The 27,243-nt window shown below is 35.3% G+C and overlaps 1 protein-coding gene across 1 annotated transcript in view; it reads left to right on the forward strand.

The window, feature by feature from the left end:
* The window catches only part of COBLL1 (cordon-bleu WH2 repeat protein like 1), a 150,567-nt gene that overhangs the window by 87,587 nt on the left and 35,737 nt on the right, over positions 1 to 27,243 (forward strand). The window contains 6 exon segments of the mRNA XM_082395233.1: positions 245 to 433; positions 13,875 to 14,076; positions 15,769 to 15,997; positions 16,801 to 16,839; positions 21,689 to 21,786; positions 21,898 to 22,134. Of these exon segments, the coding sequence (XP_082251359.1) occupies positions 245 to 433; positions 13,875 to 14,076; positions 15,769 to 15,997; positions 16,801 to 16,839; positions 21,689 to 21,786; positions 21,898 to 22,134 (994 nt within the window).

Here is a 27,243-nt window from a genome sequence, read left to right on the forward strand (position 1 = left end):
AAAGACCCAACACAGCCATAAATAAATAAAATAAATAATAAAAATAAATTTATAAAAAAAAAAGGCAGAAAAAACGTTTACTTAATTCCATCATCCCTAGTAAGCTAACATTTTAGTGCATTTTTTCCCCTAGGTGTGAAAAACATACATACACACATTTTGTGTTTTTATTAAATGAGATCCTATTAGCAAATTATTTTTAAAATACATATATTTTATTCTCTGTGTTTTGTTTTTGTTTTAGGAGAAAACCAAAACCCAAGGCACCGCTTCCTCCAGCTGAGACCAAATACCTTGATGCCTCTTCAGTTGATGATTCTGTAGAATCTTCTGCTTTTATCATGGAACAGAAAGAAAACATGATAGATAAAGATATTGAACTCTTGGTGGTTCTACCTGGGGATATTATCAAATCTACTACTGTTCATGGCAGGTACGATGGAGTGAAAGAAATACCAGGACTTCCCTTTCTTTTTCTGTAATTGAAACCCTCTGTTGTAGACTTCTTGATTTTTTTTCTTTGACAGTTACTTTATTCATCACTCAGTTTACTTATCTATTAAAAAAGTAAATGCTAAAAGGTATTAAAATTTTTATAACAGTGCTTTAAATATCAAATCTATGAATTCCACAACCCCAGTGAAGTGACTCTTGGAATTTGGAACTATTTTACATTTTGTTAGTCATTTAAAAAAAATTTTTTTTTAATAGCCTTTTCCAGAGGAACAGTCATCAGTTTTATTGATTTTCTAAGTCAAACTTACAAAGCAAGCCAGGGACCCATAAGAAAACTCTTTCCCTTCCCTTCCAAATTATTCTTTCTCTTTTAAGCCGCTTCTCCAAATTTGACTTTGCAGAAGTTATTAACTACTCTTAAAAGGTAATACTCTTTTATTTATCAAAACAGATAAATCTGTCTGTAGAACTAGCAGGATTTTTCACATCATTGAATGATTTAATAAACTTATTTAAAATGTGGATAAATTTAATAGAAACATAGAATTAAACTTTAATCCAGCGAGAAGGGAATATGTGATTTAGGAGACTGATATTTTTAATACCTGAATAAAAATTGGAAAAATGTAATAAAGCCAAGTGTAATTTTCCATTTGATTTTGAAGTGGAAAGTTACATGAGTTGTATACTTGGTCTTGTTCCACCTTTCACCTTCAACTACCCGTTTGTTATCAAGAGTCCTGTTTTAGAAATTTAAGCTATTTTGATCTTAGTATTGCATGTGTATGTGTATGTATATATGTGTGTGTAGAAGGAAAGAATAAGCAGGCAACATATTGAGTACTGCATTTTTGCAAAGTGGTCTTATCTAGATGAAATTTATTCAAGATAACCTTAATCTTGAGATCTATTCTTAAGATTATGTACAACTTTATGAATTATTGAAAGTTCATGAAAATAGAAAAGTTCAGCATTAGCAAACAATACATAGTATTGTGTATTAAATTCTCATTAAATTTAAGTAAGTTGCACTTTGCCATTTATTTTGTATTGGAAGTAGTTTTGGAGATGACCCATTGAACCATATTTAGGAGGTTGAGAACCCTGTGACTGACCTTGGTGGGCTTCCACCTTAGATGCAGGTGGGTTTTGCCTCTTCTGAGGGAGGAAGGCATCTTGTAAGTTAGAGACAGTGGCCATCGCATCATCTTCAATCCTTTAAATCACACCATTACCCTGGTTTTAAAATAATAATGGTAATGGATGTGGCTAGGGGTAATAAAGGCAATTCCTCTTATGTTCCCTGAATTCAAGGTAATTTTTTTAAAAAGTCAGTATTTTTTCCTAGTTCTTCACTGATGCTGACAGGTAACAATGGTTTCATTATCAGTACTCCTCAAACTTTCATCTTGAATATACCAGTCATCTGTTTATATTGCCATCTTCTCTACTATCAGCCTTCTGGGTTCTTTTGTTTGTTTGTTTGTTTTTAAACCTCAGTGACTTCAGTATTAGAATCATGGGTTTCCCCTCTATCCTGTCACCCATCATAATTACTTTAAACTTTTCCACATGCTACCCTGAGCTAACTTTTCTTCTGTTTCCTTGACTCTGGGAAAATACATCCATAGTGTACATCCCATGTCCACCTGGACCATGGTATCTTACCACTTTGAAGCTGATCCAGTACTGAGATCTTAGGTTCCCTCTTTGACACAACTTTTTTGAATCTAGCTTATCCACTTTCTCTTTCTTAATTGGATTTGTTCTTCATCCTCCTTATTAAGTCTAATTGATGATCCCTCTTCCTGTTGCTGCATTTTTCTTCATATTTAACTTGGATTCTGCATCAGTCATTTCTACTACATTTGTACTCATAAGGACCCTAGATTTTCCCCACCCTTTTGACCTTCCAGCATGTTTGCCTTCCACGTTCCTAAACTGGAGTAATTTTCCATCAGTCAGCTTTTTGTTTCTGGGCCACCAACTGTTGTTGAATTGCTTCAGTTTTCTTATCTATAAAAAATGTTTTATAACTGAATTGTTGGGATTAAATGAAATACTTATCAGTGCCTGGCACATAGTGACTTCCACCATTTTCTTTTGAGAACTGTTTTCCTTAACCCTGGGCTCTCTCCATTCATTCCCCACCCTCAGGTTAATCTGACTAAAACATCCCTCTGTTTGTGGCACTCGCTTTGATAAAAGACTGCAGGGATGGCAATTCAACAAAGTAAGGAAGTCCAAGTTAACAAGCCTGGACACTGGGGCACCTTCTTCTCTTCTCCTCTGGAGTTAAGCAGGCTTTCCTTCACTACTCCCCTTTGAATAGCTTAAGCTTCAGCCGCATGACTCTTTGATTCTACAGATACTCTACTTTTTCCACCTCCACACTTTTTTTGGAAAGCCATTCCATCTTGAGTACCTTACCAGCCGCATTTTATCCAGTTAATGTAGCTCAAGAGACACTTTTGATTTAAAGGCTCCCTGATCTCCCCAGAATGGACTATTACCTCTGACTTCCAAACACTTCTGGCACTTTATAACCAGATAGGACAATCATACATTGTCCTATGCTATAATTTATATGTGTATCTTATCTTCTTAAATAAACCATAAGATCCATGCGGGTATCACGCCTTTTATTCTTGGTGCTTAGCACAGTTTATTTTTTCTTTTTTTCTTTCTTTCTTTTCTTTTTTAATTTTTTTTTTACAGTTTCTTGCAATGTAGTAGGCATTTAGTAAATTCAGCATATTGTCTCCCTAAATCTTATATGTTGATGGAGGTAGCAACTTAAATGGTGTGTCTTGAAGAGGCATTTGGATGGGTCCCAGTAGCTTTCCCAGGATCTCTTAAATATATTTCCTCAGGTAGAGAGTAAGGCAAGAATGCCCCAAATTCTGATTGCTTTTTAAATTTTGTTTGAAAAATTTAAACAAAACTTTAAATTTTGGGGCTGAAAAACTTTTCTGAGAGTAGAATTTGTTTTATATCAGTGTTTTTACTAGGGGGTTTGATTTTGAGACTTTGTTCCTAATAGTTTTATCACTCAGGAATGACTCAAGTTGTAGACACTATGACTAATTTTTTTTTTATATTAAATGTTTATAATTAAAAGTGGTTGTGTGATTCTGAATATTTCGGGAGTGCGATTCTGGATATCTCAGGAGTGATTCCAGATATTTTAGAAGGCGATTCAGGATATCTTAAGAGTGTGATTTGGGGTATCTTGAAGGTTGCAGCAACTGCTGGCCCGTTAGTTAAAAAAAAAACCGAACAAAAACCAACGTTTAACAATAACAACAAAAACAAAAATGTACAAATAGAAAAATTTATTCTGTTTCTGAAAAATATTAGCTACCTATGTGAAGACCCATGATATAGATAACTTAAATTTCTTCTGGGCTTTGTTACCATAAATGGAATAGGAAAATTTTCAACAAAATGATACAGGAATTTAGTGGGGGACTACAGAAGAATCATTTTAAATAAGTTTAAGGGCATAAGGTTTTCTTAGCTAAATCAGAGTTCCATATGTTACTGTGAAGGCTCTCTAATTTAATTTTTTGAGACCATCTCTTCTTAATTTGTCTAAATATTCTTTGTGTATTATATTTATTTTGATAGTATTATTTATATATATATTTCCTTTGGAGAATAATATCAATATGAGCCTGAAATAAATATTTAGAAACTTATCATATGCTTCATTTAACTGTTCAGAAAAGTTTTGCTTCTCAAAATGTATTCTTGGGGACGATTTTTAGAAAGTTCCCCTCTCTTCTTATACAATTCATGCAGAGATATGCTCAGAATGTTTCATTTTTGAGAATGTAACACACAGCATTATTTTCAGAAGAATGCACTTGTTTGTACATTGATTTTTCACCAAAGAGCTTATTCGGATTAAGGAACACAATGAGATTGGAGGTGGTAATAGACTCTATGCTCAGGGACAAACTAAAAACTTGTTATCCTGAATCAGGTTAGGAACCTTCTGCAGGCTTACCAATCTTTTGGTACCAGAGCTTTGTGATATTGCCTCTTTAGTGACCAAAAGTCACCCGACGTCTGTTATCTTGCCTTTGCGATCCTTGACTTACATTGAAGATGGCTGAGCGGCAGCCTGAAAACTCCTGGAAATTTCTGTGTGTCCTGTTAGTACGAATGATTGGATTGAAGGAAGAAGTACAGGTATATGTGTATACATATCTGTGTGTGTGTGTGTGTGTGTTTGTATCTGTGTGTGCTGGTCAAGTAAACAACCTTTTTCACCAGGCAAAGCAGCTCTGTGCCTTATTAAAAGTGAGCATTAAAGAATACTACTGTTAGAGGCAAGCTGCCTAGGGGCTGTGCTCCAAAGAAAGTACCACACTATGCAATAGCATAAGTGGTGGTGTCTACCAGTACTGGGGAAAAGTTAATTTTTAATGAAAATGAGCTTATAGGCTAAGCTGGCATAGACACTACAGAGAAAAAGGAAATATGTGGGTATGTTTGTTTATCACTGTAGGTCCTTACCTTATAGTCAGGTGTCATTCTCACTGAATAAGTATTTTTCCTTTTTCCTCTTTCTCTGGGGACACTTTAAAAGCAGTTTTCATTTGGGAATTTGATCAAAGATTGACATTAACCCTCTTTGTTAGCCTATAGGGAGAGCATTCTATGGGTATATTAACATTCTCTCTCTCCTGTAACTTATGCTATTTTATGACCTGAATACCATAAATAGGAGTTTGCTTTGATCTGAGCAAATCTTAGAATACCAGGAATGAAAACACAAAGAAAGCATAGAACTTGAAGTTAGAAAGCTCAGGCTCTACGGTTTATTACATAACTTGCCATGTGATGTCAAGCAAGTCACCTCACATCTCTGGCCTTTAAGACCAGAGTTTTGAAGGGCACTGGGTGGGTCTGAGAACTAGCTCAGGAGAGTTTTACATGGACTACAGTGCCACCTATTGGAAAAAAGTAGACTATGAAAAACGACAAGAAATTACTGGATCAATGTGGGTCAATTTTGTTTAACTCACCCCTCTCCAAAAAAAAAACAAAAAAACAAAAAACAAAAACCAGTAATACAACGAACGGTATGGATCACAGAAGAGTTTCAGAATTTCGTATCATTCTTATATTTATTGAAAAATGTCAAATGACAGATATGACAGATGTGTGATGAATACATTATATAATAGGGTAATAGATTTCAAAAACATACTGCTAAAAATCTATTGCATGGCATAATCACATTGAACTCCATAAAGATGCTTTAAATTTTGGTTTAGATACTTTTTCAATTGTACCTGCTTAAAATAAAAGTTGGCATTTTAGCTGTTAAGTTATTTAAGTGTAACGGTCCTGCCTGAGTTTCTACCTAGTTGGAATCCTGTACTCCAGGCTTTGGCACTCTCCCACTGCCCTGAGTCAGGCAGCACGTAAGCCTCTGTTGGCTGATCGCTCTCCTGGTTTGAGAAACGGTGACAGAATGCTAACAAATGCCCTCCAAGTCCTGGGAGGGCCACCCTCATCCCTTTCCTTTCCTGGCATCTACACCTTATAGCAATGGCCCTTGTTAACGTTACTTTTAATTTTTTATGACTATAAATGCAATGGTTGGGCCTTACAGAAAGTAGGAAAAGACAGAGAAGCCAGAAAAAATACTTAAAACACCATGTCATTATTAAGGAGAAAGATTACAGTTATTAACATTGTGGTATATAACCTTTTACTCACACAGACATATACATAGACATACACCACACACACTCACAATTGTATATCTACACATATACCTATATAGGAACCTTTTCCTCTTTTGCCAGTATGACATCATATTGTACATGCTATCTTGTAACTCGCCTTTTTTTTCAGTCAATAATTTCTAACTTTCATGTCAATAACATTTTAGCTTATCCTTTGCCCATATTTGAATTGTCCCAATTGCAGTGAGATATATTGGTGGTATTTCTCTTTTTATAAGGGGTGCGTATGTATGTTTAATAGGTATGTTCCTAAATCACAGTTGTTGTTTTTTTTTAAATTTATTTATTTATGTATTTATTTTTGGCTGTGTCGTGTCTTCGTTTCTGTGCGAGGGCTTTCTCTAGTTGTGGCAAGTGGGGGCCACTCTTCATCACAGTGCGCGGGCCTCTCACTATCGCGGCCTCTCTTGTTGCGGAGCACAGGCTCCAGACGCGCAGGCTCAGTAGTTGTGGCTCACGGGCCTAGTTGCTCCGCGGCATGTGGGATCTTCCCAGACCAGGGCTCGAACCCGTGTCCCCTGCATTAGCAGGCAGATTCTCAACCACTGCGCCACCAGCGAAGCCCAATCACAGTTTTTATGAAGGTAATTGTTTATAATTAGCTTCAAATATAGTATCCAAAATAAATGATCAAGTAGAGTTTAGTCAAAAGTGGAGAATTTCAACTTTTTTTTTTTGCTTTGAGAAGTATCTGTTTTTAGTATTTGATATACGACCTTTTATCGATTTAACACTACCCTGATCTATTATTGTCTTCAAATTTAAATTGTGTGTTACTTTCTTCAAAATGTTTCCTATTGCATAATTCAGTAAGCACTCTCAACTTGGAGATTAGGTTTATTTGTTTTATGTACCTGATCCACTTCATTTCATGCCCACAAGCATAGTTCGAGAGCATTCCTGAACTCCTTCTGAATTAGGTGTGTTAGCTTCATTCCTGAACTCATTACTAAATGAGGTGGGTTAGCTTAAGATAGGTAAACATCAGTAACAATGGAGAATGTTTTACAAGTTCCTATACTGTTATTGGTAAGTTTAGTTGGGTTGTTGGTATGCATTTGTAAGGGACAGTTGGAACCAATTCAACTCAACTCAGTTTTGAGCATGTATTGAGAATGGGTAAAATACCTTAGTAGATACTGGGGTAGATTTAAAGAATCATACTAAGGAAGAATCTTACTCATTGGGGTTCAACCCCTTATCAGATGCTTGAAATCCATCTAGTCATAAAAAAGACATCATCATGCATCTTCATTTTCCTATGACAGTCCCTGTTTGTACCTATTATCCCAGAGTAATTACTAATAGTGCCCCTCTTTCGATCTCAGGTGTCCAGATTGGATGATAAATTTCATTGCAACCCTATTGGTAAGTGACTTTGTTTAAGCACCTCTAGGGTTTGGAAATTCACCTACGTAGTTGTTGGAGCTGATCTGAAAGCTCTTTGGCGAATCATGACTTTCATTTTTGATATCCAAGTGGATCTTAAAAACGCAAAAATGGGAAGTCTTGTCTTATCTAGCAATTAGTAAAACTAGGACAAGATTTACCTTAATATGTGTCATGAATGCAGGAAGGGTCACTGGAGGATTTTAGGGGGTAATTTAGTGATGCCATCAATCTATGAAGTAAAACTGCAGCAGATAGCAGGTAGCCTGTTGCAAACCATCCACCCTATCCTGAATCCTGATTCATGGGATCATGAGGCTAAAATGTAGCTGGATTAGGAGTCAGGACATTTCAATCCTGACTGCACCCTAATTCTATTTATGCTCCTCACAATCTGTTCATGTAACTTCTCTAACCACAATTTTTTCATTCGTAAAGTGGGAGTAGCTTTTGTGGTGGTTGTGAGCTCAAATGAGATAATAGGTATGAAATTAATGCAAGGGATTGTTTGTTTCTATAAGAACTGGGAAATCTCATAGGGATTTCTTCCATTTCAAAGAAGAGTTTCTAAAGAATTTTGTTTTTTTTTTTTTAAATCGGCCCTCCAGGCAGCCATAAGAGAAAAAAAATCTGTAAATAATGCAAAGCAGACTCTTAAATAATAAACCAAAATTCAAAGTAATGTGGTAGTAGAGAGGAGGAAAAGACTGTTTCTTATTTGAATGAGGAAGTAATGAACAAATTCAGCCAATCCTTTTCAACTTTTAGTTATTTGGCTCGGGTTTCAGGTAGACTGCTGGCATGTGCTCCTACCTTAGCAAACAGGAGAACAAGCATCCTTCCTGTGGTGATCACGTGCTTAAACCTTTTTGCCAACGGCTGTTAGGTGCATCAGCTTAGGATAATTATCCTCAAACCAAAATTGTTGTTTTTGGTAGAAGTAACTTGGCATTCAGGTGGATAATTCTAAACTATACTCAAGAGATGGTTTCGTTTTCTGTGGGAGCACTTTGTGACTAGTTAATCCCCAAAGCAGCCCCACTGCATGCAGAGCCTGCTTAAAAGTTAATGTCCTGCCTTTATAGTGTTACAGCTCCTTTATGGTAGAGCCAGTCAGTAATTCCCACCCTCAGAATCCGCTAGGTCAGGGTCATCTCTTCTGTGCTTTTGGTGCCAAATGCTGAGCTTTCAATTAAATATTTCAAGCAATTGAACTGGTCTGAGGCTGTTTTCGGATAAGGTCTTAGCCCAACTTAATGCTTATATCCCACTTCTGTGTAAAGATGTACAGGCTTTAGACACAACAATGCTACTAGTCAAGTTTGTTAATTAAAAAACAAAAAGCAAAACAGCTTTCTCACCTATGTGGTTTTTTTTTAAAGCATGTGAATCTCCTTTCAACAATTTCATCTTTCCATGCATCAGACACTGAACAGAAATCTCAAATGCATATTATCTGCTATGTGTTTGAACTCATGGATGTTTAAGCAAAATTACCTAAGAGATAAATAATCATTGGTTCCTATAAATTCACATTCAATGACCCTGACCTACATTGGATTAGGTCCTGGGAAGAAAGTCTGCTAAGAGGTGGTCCTGCTAGAGAGGAGTTCACATCTAGTTATAAATGGAACCCAGATAGCATCTTTAGGTCATTCTGTTCTTTGAGGTCTCCGAAAGATTGGCCTGAACCCCTGTTCCATAAATACCCTTTATAATATTATTGTAAATTCCCAAGGGTTTATGTTCTTGGAGCCGCCTCTGGCTTGGACTTTATATCCTTTTTTTGGATTCTTATTTTCCAGTCTCTACTTTTTGAAATGTCCTTTCTCTCCTTGATTTAACCCCTCTCAAAGCTACCAGGACCATAGCGATGGTTTGCGGGTCACCAGGGAGAGGTTAGTAAGTATATCACATACCAAATAACTTAAATGAGCATTTTAGGCCTTCTATGGCGTCCTTTTAGCAATGCTGCCACTTGGTAGTGTCCCTGCAATCCTGGCCTCTTCCCATTGGCTGGCTCCTCTTTCTGTCTCTTGTGTCATCTTACCCTTTTCTTCCCGCATTAGATTTAATCCTATCACCTCCTTATGAAATATATCTGGAATCTGACGAGTCTAAGCTATCACCTTCTCTCACCTAAATTTTTGCAATAGCTTTGTAACCTCAGGCTACTGTGAATAAAGCAATCAGAATATTATCCTTTAAAAATGTAAAATAGATCCCATCACTCCTCAGAGCCCTTTTGTGGTTTTCTACCTCACTTCATAAAATCCCAAGTCTTCACCAGGCCTTCCAGATCTGTAAGAAAATCACTCTGATATCATGTCTACTGTTTTCACCCCAGCAGGCTGGTTTCTGTTTTTCTTTAAACATGTGGAGCACACTTCTGCCTCAGGGCCTTTGCACTTGTCAACTATGCCTGGAACACTCTTTCCCCAGTATCCCATTCCATTCAGGTCTCTTTTCTAATGTCATTTTTTCAGTTAGGACATTTTCTAATCTCCATCCTTATCTTACTTTCATCATGGCATTTATCATTATCTGATATACTATATAATTTACTTGTTTCTTTATCCTCTTCTCTCCAGATCACCGGTTCGAAAACTATAGTATGTGTCAGAATCAGCTGGAGTGCTTGTCAAAGCACATATTCCTGTGCCTCACCCCCAGAGTCTCCGATTCAATGATCTGGACTGGGGCTTGAGAATTTGCATTTCTAATAAGTTCCCAGCAACACTGATGCTGCTGATTTGTGAATCACACTTGAGAATCAGTGCACTAGAGCTACTCTGTCCAATACAGTGGCCACTCACCACACGTGTGTTTAAACTGTTTAAATGTAAGTGAAATGAAAAATTCAGTTTGTTAGTCCACTAGCTCAATGTATTTCAAATGCTCAGTAGCTATATGCAGTGAGTGGCCACAGTATTGGACAGGACAGATACAGAGCATTTCTATCATTGCAGAAAGTTCTGTTGGACAGCCCTGCTCTAGAACATAAACTACATGAAGATGGATTTCTTTTTGGTTCCCCCCCTTCCCCCCGCCCAGAATTATATTCTCATATTTATATAGCTAGTCCACTTGGGCTTACTTTAGTGTAAGGAATAAGGTAGATACATAGCTTTTTTTTTCATCAGATTTTTCCCAATACCAGTTATTGAACATTCAGTTCTTTCCCCAGAAATTTGAAATATCATTATCATAGGCAGTATTAAATCCCCATCTGTATTTTTGTCTGTTAGAGAACTTTCTGGTCTTCTGCATTTATCTGCCTGGGAATAGGAATATTTTCTAGACAAAATTGGCTTCTGGAATTATTGAATAAAAAGTTGAACCTGTAATTATAGAATGAGAGAATAAGGTTATAAAGAAGATCTGTAACTTTTACTTGCCTTTCCAAGAGTCGTTTATTAGAAAACATTTAGGCAGTGAGTTCAAAGGTTCTAGTCAGCATGCAACGTTTTTGCTACAAAAAAAGTATAGTATACTATATATACTATAGTGTGCAAAGATTATAGATGACCATTTTGACTAAAGGAATAGGCCATAATTATAATATTCTTGGCCCATTATCCATCACTTTTATTAAATTAGAAAATTTGTATATCACAGATAGAAATACAGTAATACATTAAGGCATATCAGAAGGTTTAAACAAGAGTGTCAAATTGTTATTATCTTTAAAAAATTTTCAAGTATCTTTTTCCTTAAAGGTTTATATGTTTGTACATAAAGGGATGAAAAAATGGTAGCACAAAAATAGGGATTAACAAAACAAAAACAAAACTTTAAACTAATCACTATTTTTGTCTTGTTAACTTTTAGTGTATATTTCTGGCAGAGATTCTAAAGAACTGTACATTTAAGAAGTAAAAGATGTTTGAAGTGTAAAGTTTAGAATTTTTACATGAATTAGTTGGCACATTTATATATAAAGAGAAAGAGAAATATAATCTGAACATATCACCATTTACTCATAGACCACAGTGGACAGCTCCATTTAGTTGGCAGTGAAAATTCTCTCCTCTTCCAGCTTAACTGTATTTATAATTATACTGTATTTTTCTAGGCATTACCTAATCCTTCTTAAGTTTATTTACTATCAGGGAAAGAAGTACCATTTTCCAAATCTAGAATTGGTACGTAGCATCAAATTGCTGTCATAGAGTACTATGTTACGACAAAATGAACTTCAACAATACCATTATGCTAGTTTTTCTCTCAATGAAATTAAATATGTACTATCCAAAGCCAAAATTTGGGCAATTATAGAAAATTTATGTATGAACATACTAGATAGCTCAAGAGAAGGACATAAAACTCCTAAATATTACTGTGCAAGCATTTATTAAAGATATAGGAAATGTATTTTGGGTATTGAAACATATTCCAGAGAACATTTTTTTACTGAGGGACTTAGTCTTTTATTTATTTATTTTTCTTGGTATATGTATAATGGGTACAACTTGTACGTGGGAGAGAGAAGGGAGGTGAGTGTACTATTATGAAATATACCTCTTTTTCCCAAAGCAACTGGAATGGCTTCAGAATGGGCAACAACCGTAGAAGGTGAGGGTGAGGTAGGGTCTGAATCCAGGGGATGGTTTGAAAATCTATATAAAGTGTTTGACCTCAAGACCACACAGTGCCAGACAACTAATCCTTCCCCAGCAGGACACTGCCTGTCTGAAAATGTTGAACCAGAGAGGCTACTACATACCTGGGAGTTCCACTTAGGAGACTGGGAATGAGGTGCATATGAAAACAGATTACTAAATTAAAAATAGCATGCTGAACAGTGAGATTTTTAGCCTCAGTTCCCTGTCAACTTTCTAAAACACTGGTAGCTGGGTTCATATATCTACTCAAGAAATTGGAGAATTATTTTTTATTTGTAGTTTTACCTCCCATTGGAAAAAAAAAAAGCTGGCCACCTGATTACCCTCAAATGAAGCCCATCAACCTATATACCTCAGTTCATGAAAATAGGACTTTTACACAGTGTTTTAGTGCCTCAGTCTTAAATACAATCTAATAGCTTAGGATCTCCAGATGTTTGAGGAAAGCACATAATACAAAAGATTTTTTGGTGTGCTTTCCTTAAAGGCTGACAGTTAAGAAAGAATTGGAGCAGAAACTAACACACCATTGTAAAGCAATTATACTACAATTAAGATGTTAAAAAAAAAGAAAAGAAAAAAAAAGAATTGGAGACCACACTGTTCTGTTGATGCTGTGAATGGAAACAAAAGTCTGTGTCAACAGTTGGAGTCTGTGGAAAGGGAAGCAAAAAATTAAGAAGTGTCTCTGAATCTCAAGTTGGATTAACAATTCCCTATAGAGATAGGTTATGTATTACCATTAGTGTTTAACACTTAATCACTATTTAAAATTATCTCATACGTTTACTTGGTTATTTTTTCATTGTCTAGCACAAGAGTCCATAAACTTTTTCTGTCAAGAACCAGATAGTAAAAATATTAGGTTTTGTGGGCCGTACAGTTTCAGTCACATCTACTCAAATCTGCCATTGTAACACAAAAGTAGCCCTAGATATTATGTAAACAAATGAGCATGGCTGTGTGCCAGTAAACCTTTATTTACAAAAAACAGGCTGTGGGCCCACTTTGACCTGCAGACTGTAGTTTGCTGACATTCCGTCTGGTCCATCCAGCAGAGTATTAGATCTATGAGAGAAGGTATGCCGTAACAGTTGTACCGTGTCTCCAGTGCCTAGAAAATATTAAATGCTGTTTGAATGAATTAAGAAATCTGTACGACACTCTTCTTTAGGATTTGTGGGCTTCCTCACGTAGCCTCTTTCTATGCTTTCTAAAGCCCAAAGGGTGATAATATTTTATGCTTTTGAGAACCAGTTTATAAGCTAAAGATTGCTCATATTCCAAATGACATTGTAAAGGAGCATTTGCTAAACCAAGTGACTGCTTTTGGATAAGGAAGGGCTTTTCCTTCTACTGAAATCTGTGATATGAAGACAATTTGGCAGATAAAATATACAGAATTTTTAAACCAACACAAGGATCCAAGCTCTCTTGAATACTATTCAGAAGTTTTAAACTATTATAATTTTGTCTGCTTAAATATCTTGTAGTTAGATTTTTAAGCTGCTTTCACAAATAGTATTTTGCAGCCTTGTTTTATCTACTGAAGACAAGAGGCCCTAGGAAAAATGCTTGAAACAATAAATTTAACAGTTTATGAAATTGTTCTATGATCAGCATTACTCTTGTTTTACAGTAAACCTATGATGGACTTGTTGATATTCCTCTGTGCACAGTATCACTTAAATCCATCAAGTCACACAATTGATCTGCTGTCAGCTGAAAAGAACCCCATTAAATTTAAGCCAAACACACCAATAGGAATGTTGGAGGTAGAAAAAGTAATTTTAAAGCCAAAAATTTTGGATAAGAAAAAACCTACACCTATAATACCAGAGGTAAGATTTTCACTGTAGATTTTGGTATCTTACAGCTAAAATACTAAGTTGATTTTTTTAGTCATTATCTGCAGCTCATTGCAAATGAAATAAAATTGCCTTTCCTGGTCAAATTCGATGTAAATATGGCTATAGTGTTTTCCTGGGCCACTTTGTTTAGGATTCACTTAGTTGTTTATCCTTGTATTAACTAGAATTTGGGGAATACTTCAGATTTTAGATGCTCTAAAGTGATCTATATGACAGTATCAGAATCTGACAATTATGTAAGATCTATATTTTAAGCTACTCTTTTAAAAAGTGTTTATATTAAAAAAAAGGTTTTATACTCTTTTAATACAAATTCCTTTAAGAATTTATTAAAATAATTTTTTGGCTTCTCTGTACTTGGTAAGCCGTAGTTGTAAGTTATTTAAATTATTGTTAATTTGAGCTACATGATGGCTCAGTTTTCTGTGATGTATGAATTTTAAGCAAAAAATTTTAACCACAGTGATTCTAATATCATCAATTCTCCTTTATTTATAAAATTGTTCTTTTTCTGTAAGCAACAGCGGTAGAAGTTTATGGGTTTCTAGAAATACTCTTTCATTAGGAATGATATTAACCATTTTTAACTTCACAAAATATATAAGGGTTTACATATTAAATTAGTAGTTCATTTACATGTGACTTGAGTAATATATTCTCATATTTTCTTCAAAAAATTAACTTTTTTTGGACAATACTAAAACATTTGCTTTCTATAAAATATGAATATTAAATATTAACCAGGATATTGGGCTATTTTCTAGCAAGGTATACATGCTATTTATCTAAATGGAAATAGTATTATTTATGCTAACATGGGACTATATATGGTATTTTAGTTTTATGAATACATGTTAAACTTTGAAGATCTGCAATCTGTAGGTTTCACTTAAGATGGTCACATGTTTCTAAATTCCATTTACATGTAGAATTTAATTCAGTTACATTAAAATGTGGAGATGCTTAAAATCTTCTCAATAATTTTGAATTAGCAGTATTAAATATTTAAATGAGGACTATTATAATATTCTTTACTAATATATTAAAATTAACCAAAGTAGTAGTAATAATAGTGACAACAATAGGTAGTCACAAGAGTTAACGTTTACTTATTGATAATTTACAATGTGCCAGACACTGTGTTAAGCTCTTTATAATGGATTAACTCATTTATCTTACATCAAATAAGAGAAGTTCAAAAATGTTAATGTCTTAATTAAAATATCCCTTTTTTTTTCATTGAGACAACTGACCATTAGAAAGATAAATATTTCTCAACTAAAAAAAATAGAATAAAACACATATAATTCTATTATTATGTATGTTTGCTAATTTTAAAGTAAATATTATATGGAATAAAGCAAAAACATCTGTAGGACTAGATATGAGGCTTTTATGTTTCTTTTTGGATTTAAATCTACTTAATACTTTACAAGAGTTATGGATTTAATCTAGATTACTTAATAAGCAAACTATTTCTAAGAACCTGGTTTGGATTTAGGAAGTAACATTAATCAAAAAGAAAATTTTACAACAAAGTAGAAAAATACTGTTTATCGTACCAATATATAATTGTAGATTATCTCATTGTTCTAGATGTCATTGTAGAAAGTTTGTTTCAGTAAATCATGGTATAACTCTGGCTTTAATCTGTGTTTTCAGAAAACTGTGAGAGTAGTGATCAATTTTAAGAAAACGCAGAAGACGATAGTGAGAGTTAGCCCACATGCACCACTTGAAGAACTTGCCCCTGTTATATGCAGCAAATGTGAGTTTGATCCATTACATACACAATTATTGAAGGATTATCAGTCTCAGGAGCCCCTCGACTTGACAAAATCTCTTAATGAGCTGGGACTAAGAGAATTATATGCCATGGATGTCAGCAGAGGTAAGTAGACTTTTCATGTTATTCATTTGGTGCATATATGTGCATGTTTTGTGTTTATGTATAAGTGTTCTCAAGTTCATAATGGCACGTTAATGGATCCTGTAGTAAAGTCAATACATGTCACTGGGAATAAGAAGAGAAAACTAAATGTAATAAAATTTAACTTGAGTTCAGTTATTCAAATTGGAATAAAAACTCGTCTTTCTTAGCTGTCATCCACATTTTACAACTTTCCATCTACCTATGAATATTTGGGCTGTAATTTAACTTAATTCTTTGTGGTTTTAAGATTTAAACAGAAAATTAAAGTTTACATGTAAAGTCATTGTTGTTCTAAAAAAGTGTGAATTACAATAGACTCACCATGGATTTGTCTGAGTCTTAATTATCTTTCAAATTTGGGAGTTTCTTGACAAATTTTTTTCTAAGTTCAGCACCCAAGATCAACTGGCTTATAAAATGAATCAGTCTACTTACAAAAATCTTCTAAATAGGAATAGCTTGGAGTGTAAATCTGTAGAAATAATGTATTAAAATTTGGAGATTTTAGATAATGTTTGTTTCTATGATGTCTGATAGATAAATGCAAGCTTATTCAACACAAATCTGTTTTATTAGGAGACATAAAAGTTTAGTGAAGAATGATTACTTACATCCTCTGTGTATAGAGAACTTCAAACTTTATCCTGAGATTGTGGCTTTAAATAATCCATAGATGACTATTTCAACTCAGTGATGTTTTATACTTGAACAAACATTATCTTTTCAGTCAATTTACCCTCTTTTACCCCCTCCTTCTGTAGCCACTTCTGTTACTGCCTTCAATAAGTCATCTTTACAAGGTAAGACACATGAATCAGTAGAAACAGATTATAATACGAAATCTCTATTTCTATTGGGTAAATTGAAAACAAGCTGCTAATTTTACCTGTTTTCTTATCATTACTAATATGTACATTCTGTAAAAGATTTTAATTTAGAAAATCGTTGGTTTTTATTTCCTGAAAAATAGTTTAAAGCCCCCTACCTTGATTTCTGAATTTAATTTCAGTAATTACATTTCAATAATTGTTTGAAAATTAATATCATCTTAAGAATAAGAAAAACATATCCTTGACTCTCAGACAAAAAATGATGTTGCTACGATCTTTATTGTGTACATATACTGATAACTTAGTGGTTCCATGGAAGAGTCTCAGATTATTTCTTTTGAAACAGTTATTCAGAATAATAAGGGTATATATTCATCATAGGAAATGTTTGCAACCATTAAATTGTTTGTGAATATTTTGTAATAAGATGGAAAGTGCTTATGCTAAAATCAGCTTTTAAAGCTTTTTAAATGTTTAATACAGTATGTTTTAAAAAAAGCTTTTACATGAAATTTCTGAAAAGAAATACATAAAAATTTTAAGAGTTGATACCTTTAGGTGGTAGGGCTATGGGTGAATTTTTTTCATCCTCTTCTGTATTTTTTTTTAAAGTTTTTATTTTATTTAAAAAAATTTTTGATTTACAATGTTGTGTTAGTTTCAGTTGTACAGCAAAGTGAATCAGTTATACATATATCCACTCTTTTTTAGATTCTTTTCCCATATAGGTCATTACAGAGTATTGAGTAGAGTTCCCTGTGCTATACAGTAGGTCTATTTTATATATATCCTTCTTTTCTTTATATTATAGAATTTTTTAATGGAAATGTATTACTTTCACAGAGGAAAACTTTATTAAAAATTAACCATTAATAATAAAGTCTGGAAATCTGTTTCCCCATTAAAAAAGGATAGGCTCAGGTAATTGATTACTATAATAATTACCCCCTACAAAAAAAAAACTTAATAAAGTGTACACATTATACATTATTGGATTATTGGAATCTTCTTTCTTTACCACTTCCATTTTTTTTATAACACAATGAGCCTCTCAATTCCAAGAATTAAGCCCACATCAGTAATAGTGTGATTATTTATTTTTAGCGGCTGTCATGAAGACTAGCCTAATCAAAGGAGTTGAAAATTCTTATGTTTGTAAAGTGTATACTGGCTAATAATCAGAAGATAGGCATGTTAATTCTGACACTACATTAGCTTTCAAGCTCATTGGCAAACTGATAGGGCAAATGGCTTTATTTGTGCGGATCTCACCTTCCACTCCTATAATAATCTAGAGGTAGGAAAAAGTGTTCTCTGGTTCTTCCAGCAACAGCATTCTGTTACTTGTACTTGGCTTTTGCTTCTAACTTTGCCAGTCTCTACATACGTAACCGAAAGCAAATTCCATAATCTTGTTGGCCTCAGTTTGAAGGTGTTGAATGCATTGATTTCTAATATCCCCTCCAGCTAAAAAAAAGTATGTGGTTTATGCAGAGTATTAAATGTTGTGAACATAATCTTAAGAGATTGTAATAGGAAAATGTAAAAAAAAGCTCCTTTTACAGTGTCAAAATCTACAGGGTCAATCCAAATGTTGTAAATGCTCCTGCCTCCTTATTTTGTCCGATATTATCAGAAGGCTTAGAACTTTGTGTGCAATTATTTACAGCCTCTCTTTGGGAAATAGGAAACTACAGTATTTGAGTTGCTTTTCTAAGTAAGCTCAACTCCTTGTCTTAGTGTTTAACTCTGACTTGTAGTGATCCCTGAAAGTGAGCTTTAGGTGAAGACTTAGGAGTTAACCAGAGTAGAGGATGCCCAGGTGCCTGGAAATTGCTTTACCAAAAGTAACTACATGAGTACTCTGGTTATAGTTATTGCACTGCACCACCATGTGAACTTTCTATTTACTGTTCCAACTAAATTTAATTGTATATCTACATTCAGTTAGTGGAGGAGTCTATCTTAAAATGAAATAGTAGCATTTCTTAAAAAAAAAAAAGTCAGAGGTATTACACATCATCTTTAAATGGATACTGGATTCAGTTCTACTATTTAATGTCTGTTTTTCTTGGTGCAAGTTATTCAGACTCTCTAGTCACCATCACCAAGGCCTCAGATGTGTAATGAGATAGTACCACCTGCTTCCAATTCTTTACATTCCCTAACTTATAAAAAGGAATCAGAATAATAACTTGTGACATCTACCTCACAGGATTGTTCTAAAGAGTGAATTAGGCATGTGAAAAACTCTTTAACCACAAAGTGCTGTCCACATGTCTATTATTATTAATTGTTAGCATTGTCAGAATTGTATAGCATGCATAGTGCTTATTTAATATCTGAAGTGTCAGATTTATGAAGTTTTAATCTGTGAAATATAGTTCTCCTTTAGTGTCTTATTGAGGAAAATTGCATTAATGTATTTATTGGTGTTAACTATGTTTGCTTCCATGGAATAACTCCTACTTTGTCATAATTTATTTAATTTTTTAAACATTTCCTTTAAATAAAAAGACTATACATTTACTCCTAAGAAAGGGCTATGTATTTAAGACTTTACATTGAGCTGTAAGTTCTGCTACAGATATATCCCACAAATGTCAATATATAGTACTTTGTCTCCAGTGTCACTGAAATTATACTGTGGTTTACCATAAAACCCATATGTGTTTCATAGGAGAAATGTTTTTAAAATTTATAAATCCCCACTCCTGTGTCTCTCTCTATCTTTCTTTAAAATTTGCAACTTATCTGTTGAAGAAACCAGGTCATTTGTCTTATGGTGTTTCCCACATTCAGAATTTTGCTGATTGCATCCCTTGGTGCCACTTAACATGTTTCTTTATCCTCTGCTTCCTGTAACTTTATTGTTAAATCTAGAGACTTGATCAGATTTGGGTGAGATATTTTTGGTAAGAATATTTCATGGATGGTATTGTGTATTTCCATTAACAGACCTGTAATAACAAGTTATCTTTTTTTGATGTTAGCCATCAATAATCTTTGCTTATGTCTTTTTTTTTTAACTGAAGTATAGTTGATTTACAATGTTGTGTTAATATCTGCTGTACAGCAAAGTGATTCAGTTATACACATTCTTTTTTATATTCTTTTCCATTATGGTTTATCACAAGATATTAAATGTAGTTCCCTGTGCTATACAGAAGAACCTTGTTGTTTATCCATTCTATATATAATAGTTTGCATCTACTGACTCCAAACTCCCACTCCATCCCTCCCCCGCCACCCCCCCCACCCCCCCACCCCGCCCCATCTCGGCAACCACAAGTCTGTTCTCTACATCTGTGAGGCTGCTTCTGTTTCATAGGTGGATTCATTTGTGTCATATTTTAGATTCCACATATAAGTGATATCATATGGTATTTGTCTTTCTTTTCCTGACTTACTTCATTTATTATGATAATCTCTAGGTCCATCCATGTTGCTGCAAATGGCATTGTTTCATTCTTTTTATGGTCGAGTAGTATTCCATTGTATATATGTACCACATCTTCTTTATCCATTCATCTGTTGATGGACATTTAAGTTGTTTGCATCTTTTGGCTATTGTGAATAGTGCTGCTGAGAACATCATTGCCAATGTCTTGGTTAATTAGGAGTTAGAAAATAAATATAATCTGTTACAAATATTCCTTTAATTATCAGTTGAGATATTTCTAAAAAAGATCTCCCTATGTCAGCTATTTGTCTACCTAGATAGAGTTCATTCAGAAAAGTCAGGATAAAAGTGTGATTCTTTCCCTTAATCAATTTTTAAAACAATGGACAATGAGAATCAGTTATTTTTTTTAGTATCATTATGAATTCATGGAATTAAACATATGTACTATGTTTCAATTTATTGAGATATTCTTATGATGCCCAAATTGTCCTGACTTTGGCCAGGAGAAACCATATCAGATTGGCTCCTGAGATGGTTCCTTTTAGTGGGAAATGGTATTTAGAGACAGTCTGGGCAAGGGTGACTCAGCAGTACTGGATTTGTCATTGTTTTTGGCCCTTTCAGTTGACATTAGGAAACACTTTTTAGAAAATGAAGTATTACCTATACAACTTTGAGGTTTGACATTTGCCATTCTGCTTAAATTGTGGTTTAATTTCGGCACTATTGACATTTTGGGCCAGATAATTCTTTGTTCTGGGGGGCTGTCTTGTGCATTGTAGTTTGTTTAGCGGCATCACTAGCCTGTACCTAGTATATGCCAGTAGCACATTCTCTTCACCCTTCCCCCAGTTGTGACAACCGAAATTGTCCCTAGGCTTTGTTAAACGTCTTTGGCGGGATGTGCGTGTGTGTGCGCGCAAGATCACCACCAGTTCAGAACCACTGGATTAAATAAATAAAGTTCTTAAAACATTTAACAGAGTGCTGAGTAATTATAATGAATCATGTTTTGGAGAATTAAATATTTCAGAATAGTTTAGCTCTGAGACAAAATATATAATTCAAAATCAACAAAGGGACAAACTGTATGATAGCAACTTCATATCTCATTTAATTCAAAGTGTCCTTTTTACTTCTGAAATGTTGGTAGTTATGGATAAAACACAGACTCTGAGTCGCTTCAGTTTCCTCTGCTGTGGAACAGGAACAATAATACTAAATTTGCTTGTTGCTTTGAGAATTAATTAAAATATGAGGTGCTGAGCAGAGTGCGTGGTTCATAGTAGAGCATAATTAGTAGCTTTTATCATTAGATAAAGTTATCAAGGGAAAGTAATTGAGGGACAGTTCACCTCGGAGGTGAACATATAACCCCTCAAGCAAAAGTAAGGTGCTTTTCTTCTATTTTAGAGTCCTGCCAAATATCACAAAACCTAGACCTTATGAAGGATAAAGAAAATAAAGGGTTTTTCAGCCTTTTTCAACGCAGTAAGAAAAAGCGGGAGCAAGTACGTATTTTCTTATGTAGCATTTTATAAGGTTCTTCTACTCTGTTTTTAAGTGCACGTGCTTTTCATCTTGGAATTACCTGTAGATTTTGCCTTTTCATTCTTTATTAGACTGCCAGTGCCCCTGCAACTCCTCTAGTAAGTAAGCATCGTCCAGCTTTTACGAGGAGCAATACCATCACCAAACAGTATATTTCAAACACCCTGCCATCGGATGCACCCAAGAAGAGGCGTGCTCCACTGCCTCCAATGCCAGGGTCTCAGAGAGCCCCCCAGGACCCTGCTCACATCCAGGAGAGGCCAGCTTCTTGTTTGGTGAAATCCGCAAGTCTGGATGAAACAGAGGAGGTACGTAAATTTGTTTTGTTTTGTATTTTTAGGATGGGGCAGGGGACCATCCATTTTTCCTCTTAACTAACTCGTCCTCTTCCACATAGGCTGCTAATAGTAACAGTTACTAATATGTAATAAGATGAATAACTAGTTACTAATAACGTTGGTACTGTGAAGAGATTCTATATGTAGAGCTCTGCAATGCAGTAAAGAATAAATACGTCAGTTTTAAGTAGCTTTTATATACAAGCAAATAAATCATCCATAAGCCTTAAAGTCCTGGTTTATTAAGGCCCAACTGGAGGTTCTTGCTTGATGCATGTATTAGGAATGAAAAGACTTAGTTTTGAACACGTTTTTTTTTTTTTTTTTAAACAGCAACAAATTTTTATGTTGCATTCGTGGGTTTCTAACTAGATATAGTCAGGTCTTGACCTGACTCTGAGATTCTCAGGGGGGAAATCCTTGTGTCTGCCTGATACATAAATACTCTATAATAAAAAAGAGTCTTTATATAGCATATATTGTAGTTACTATCATATACTTTTATGTTCAAGGCACTGTTCTAGGTGTACCTTTTTCTCAAACATTCTCACTATTGCTCTCTTTAATCCCAAATTTTCCTGGAGCATGCTGTTTTGTAGAAATCCATTTGCAAACAAGTTTTCATGCCTTTGAAGTCTGTACATTCCTTGCTTTATTCAGGTGAATTATAAGTGAAGTTTTAAGTAAATGTGATTGAACATGAGATCATATATTTTGTTGCTTGTAATCAAATGATTTAAGTAACTCTGAGAGCAAATTTTATTTTGAGGTATTTGAGAAACCGAGAAGTTTTCTTGTATCTAGTTGAAGGGTTTTATTTCCCCCTTGGAAGCTTAGTAAATTCAATGCTCAAGTAAATGAACACTTCTCAACCAACTAATAAACATTTCTGTACTTCCTTAACCTTAGAAAAATTTTAACTGTAGTTTTTAATTATAATTGATAAGCTCTCATATGTGTCTTTAGAAAGTAGCAACTGGATTAGATAGAAATGAGCATAAAAAATGTTGGAACTCGGTAATTTGGAAAATCATCTATTAAACTGTCTTCTTATTTCTATAAGGCTCTCTTGTCTAATGGTTGTGGTATAAAGTCTCATCTTGCCCATCAGGAGGATAGTTATTTTTTCAAATGATAGAATCATTTACTACAGAATTTTCCAGGGTAACTGCTTGGTAGTTGGATTCAGCCATAAAAAGCATGTGGGAGTGCCGTAGTCAGGCAAGAGGAATCCCGCGGAAAGATGCGGTGAATGTCAGGGCTGTGGCAAGTCTGGGCATGTGCAAGAAACAGAGCTTGAGCGAGGAGAGAGGCAGGGACCAAATCAGGGTCCCAGAGACCTCATTTTGTGGCCATAACTAGCTTGCATTTCTTCATAGTGAATCATTTAAAAGGTAGCACTTTCAGGATTGTTTTATATTTTTAATTACCATAAAACTACACTGTAAGAGTATAGCTTATCATACTCATGAGTGGTTACCAAAGTCTTTTTCTTTATACAGAAATACATCTTAGCCCCTGCTCACAAACCTTTATTCCAGATGACTTCATCCAATCTATTCCAGTAAATGTCCTTTGTGTTGGGAGCCTGAAGAGGTCTACGTTGTCTTTCTAACAGTCAGCTTCTTAAAATTCTAGGCCATGCTACCAGTGACCTCGACAAAAGCCATTTCTTTTGATTCTCACTCTCTGCTCTATGACCAGTTGATGCCCCCGTGTTAAGGACTAATTTTTTTTTTTTTTTTTTAGTATGTTGCCTTTGGCAAACTAGACATCTTTATATAATTTTCTAATTATTTTTTCCTTTGATCTGGACATCTGGATAGTTCTTTGATGCATTGTTTAGTAAGACCTGGAATTACTTGTTTTTCCCTAGTGAAGCTGAAGAACCATTTTTAAAAATTTATTCATTACAAACATTCTTAACAATTAAGCTGTGGTTCTGCGTGTGATTGTGTGTGTGTGGGTATGTGTACATGTACATGTGTATGCTCATATGAATTCTTCCCTTCCCAGGCATCCCAGCACTTATTTTCTTAAGTTCTTTGCCATATTTGATGGAATAGATCACCCTTTGGTCTTGATTTTTCTTTCTTCCTTTTTTTTTTTTGTGGGGGGTGCTGTGCCGTGTGGCATATGGGATCTTAGTTCCCCGACCAGGGATCGAACCTGTGCCCCCTACAGTAGAAGCATGGACTCTTAACCAATGGACTGCCAGGGAAGTCCTTTCTCTCTTCCTTGGTCCTAATTCTCTTCTTATATCTCAGCTCTCTTCTATTTTTTTTGCCACCACTTCCTTTACCCATTTTCTCAATTTGGAGGTACCTGAATCCACGGTCTTAGCCTCTATTTACTCTTTCAGAGAAAACATCTATTCTTTGTTGAGTTTTTTGTTGTAGTGTTTTGAATAGTGTCCCCCCAAAAGATACATCCAAGTCAAGGATCTAGAGATGAGATAATCCTGGACTTAAGTTGGGCTCAAATCCAATGACTGGTGTTGGTGTAAGAGGGGAGACACGGGCACAAAGACACAAAGGAGTAGGCCATGTGATGATGGAGACGGAGACTGCAGTGGTGCTGCCACAAGCCAAAGAATGCCAGGAGCCACCAGAAGCTGGAGGAGGCAAGGAAGGATTCTCCCCCAGTGCCTTCTGAGGGATATGGCCCTGCTGACACCTTGATTTCAGGCTACTAGCTTCCAGAACTATGGTAGAATAAACTTCTGTTGTTTGAAGCTGCCCAGTCATGGCAATTTGTTACAGCAGCCCTATGAAACGAATACGTCAGCTTTGTATTCCAATCCCAACATTGTTCCACTTGCAGTTTGAACTCATGGTTGCTTATGGACTCATCACTACCTGGAAATCAACGTATTTAAAATCAACCTCACTTTTTTTCTCTCAGATTGAAAAGCTCAAGATTATCTTTGATGTTCTTTATTTTTCTTTTCACATCCAATTAGTGACCAACCCTTCATTCAGTCTCCCTTCACAATATCTCCTTGTCCCTTTCTTCCATTCCCTCTGCTAAAAACATGCCTCAGGGAAATCCAGGGCCAGGAGGGTAAGGAGAAGGTCAGTACTTAACTTGTCTTGCCCCTTCTTGTCTTCTGAAGACAAAGAATGTGGCAAGCTGCCACATTTATATTTTATAATTGTCACTTCCCAATTCAGAAACTTTGGATAGCTGGCTGTTATTTTCTAGGCATTCAATGTCCTCTACCAGCATAATAATTTGGTGGGTGTGGGGGGCTCTGCTTTCCTCCCTCCCTCCCTCCTTCCCTCCTTCCCTCCTTCCCTTCCTCCCTTCCTCCCTTCCTCCCTCCCTCCCTTCTTTCCTTCCTTTCTTTCTTCCTTCTTTCCTTCCTTCCTCCCTCCCTCCCTCTCTTCCTCCCTCCTCCCCTCCCTTTCTCTCTTTCTTTCTAGCTGTATTGACATACAATTGACAAAATTGTAAGCTATTTAGAGCTTCCCTGGTGGCGCAGTGGTTGAGAATCTGCCTGCCAATGCAGGGGACACAGGTTCGAGCCCTGGTCTGGGAAGATCCCACATGCCGCGGAGCAACTAGGCCCGTGAGCCACAACTACTGAGCCTGCGTGTCTGGAGCCTGTGCTCTGCAACAAGAGAGGCCGCGATATGAGAGGCCCGCGCACCGCGATGAAGAGTGGCCCCCACTTGCCTCAACTAGAGAAAGCCCTCGCACAGAAACGAAGACCCAACCCAGCCATAAATAAATAAATAAATAAATTTTTAAAAATTGTAAGCTATTTAAAGTACACATTGTGGTAATTTGAAATACATTGTGAAAAAATTCCCACTAATTAACATATCCATCACTTCACATATTATCTTTTTTTTTTGGTAAGAATATTAAAGTTCTACTCTCTTAGCAAATTTCAATTATATAATACAATGTTTTCAACTATAGTCACTATGTTTTACGTTAGATCCTTAGACCTTATTCATTTTATAGCTGAAAGTTTGCCCTCTTTTACCAATTGCTATTTCCCCTACCGCCTAGCCCCAGGCCACCTTTTCTACTCTCTGTTTCTATGAGTTTGACTTTTTTAGATTCCACATATAAGTGATACCATTCAGTATTTGCCATTCTTTGTCTGGCTTATTTCATTTAGTGTAATGCCTTCAGGGTCCATCCATTTTGTCACAAAGGGCAGGATTTCCTTCTTTCTCATGGATGAATAATATTCCTCTGTGTGTGTGTGTGTGCACACGTGTGTATCACATATATATATATTTTAACATATCACATCTTCTTTGTCCATTCATCCATACATGGACACTTGGGTTGTTTCTATAACTTGGCTATTGTGAATAATGGTTCAGTAAACATGGGAGTGCAGGTATCTTTTCAGTATCCTATTTTTATTTCCTTTGGATACATACCCAGAAGTGCAATTGCTGGATCATGTGGTAGTTCTATTTTTAATTATTTGATGGACCTCCATACTGTTTTCCATAGTGGCTGCACCAATTTACATCCCCACCAAGAGTGCACAGGGATCCCCTTTTCTCCACATTCTGCCAGCACATAGCTCTTATATTCTTGATGACAGCCATTCTAACAGGTATGAGGTGGTATCTTAATGTAATTTTGATTTGTACTTCCCTGATGATTAATGATGTTAAACACCATTTCATGATGTTAAACACCATTTCATGTACCTATTGACCATTTGTAAATGTTCTTTGGAAAAATATTTATTCAGTTCCTCTGCCCATTTTTTAATTGCATTTTTTTTTTTTTTTTGGCTATTGAGTTGTGTGAGTTCTTTATGTATTTTGGATATTAGCCCCTTATCAGATGGAGTGATCTTACTTTCTCTGAATTTGTCTCTCTTGTGCCTTTTTATTTTGTTTTAATTTATGTATATGTGCAGGTAGTATATTCATATGATATATATTTCTAAAGATAAAAAGGAAAATACAGTGAAAATTCTCCTTTCCTACCCTGCCACTAGCCAAATTCTTATGCCCAGAGGCAACCACTAACAGTTTCTTGTATATTCTTCCAGACATAATCTATATATACTCAAGCCAATATTCAACCTACATATGATTT

Source organism: Balaenoptera borealis (genome assembly GCF_965194805.1).
Source record: "Balaenoptera borealis genome assembly, chromosome: 6".
Taxonomy (NCBI): domain Eukaryota; kingdom Metazoa; phylum Chordata; class Mammalia; order Artiodactyla; family Balaenopteridae; genus Balaenoptera; species Balaenoptera borealis.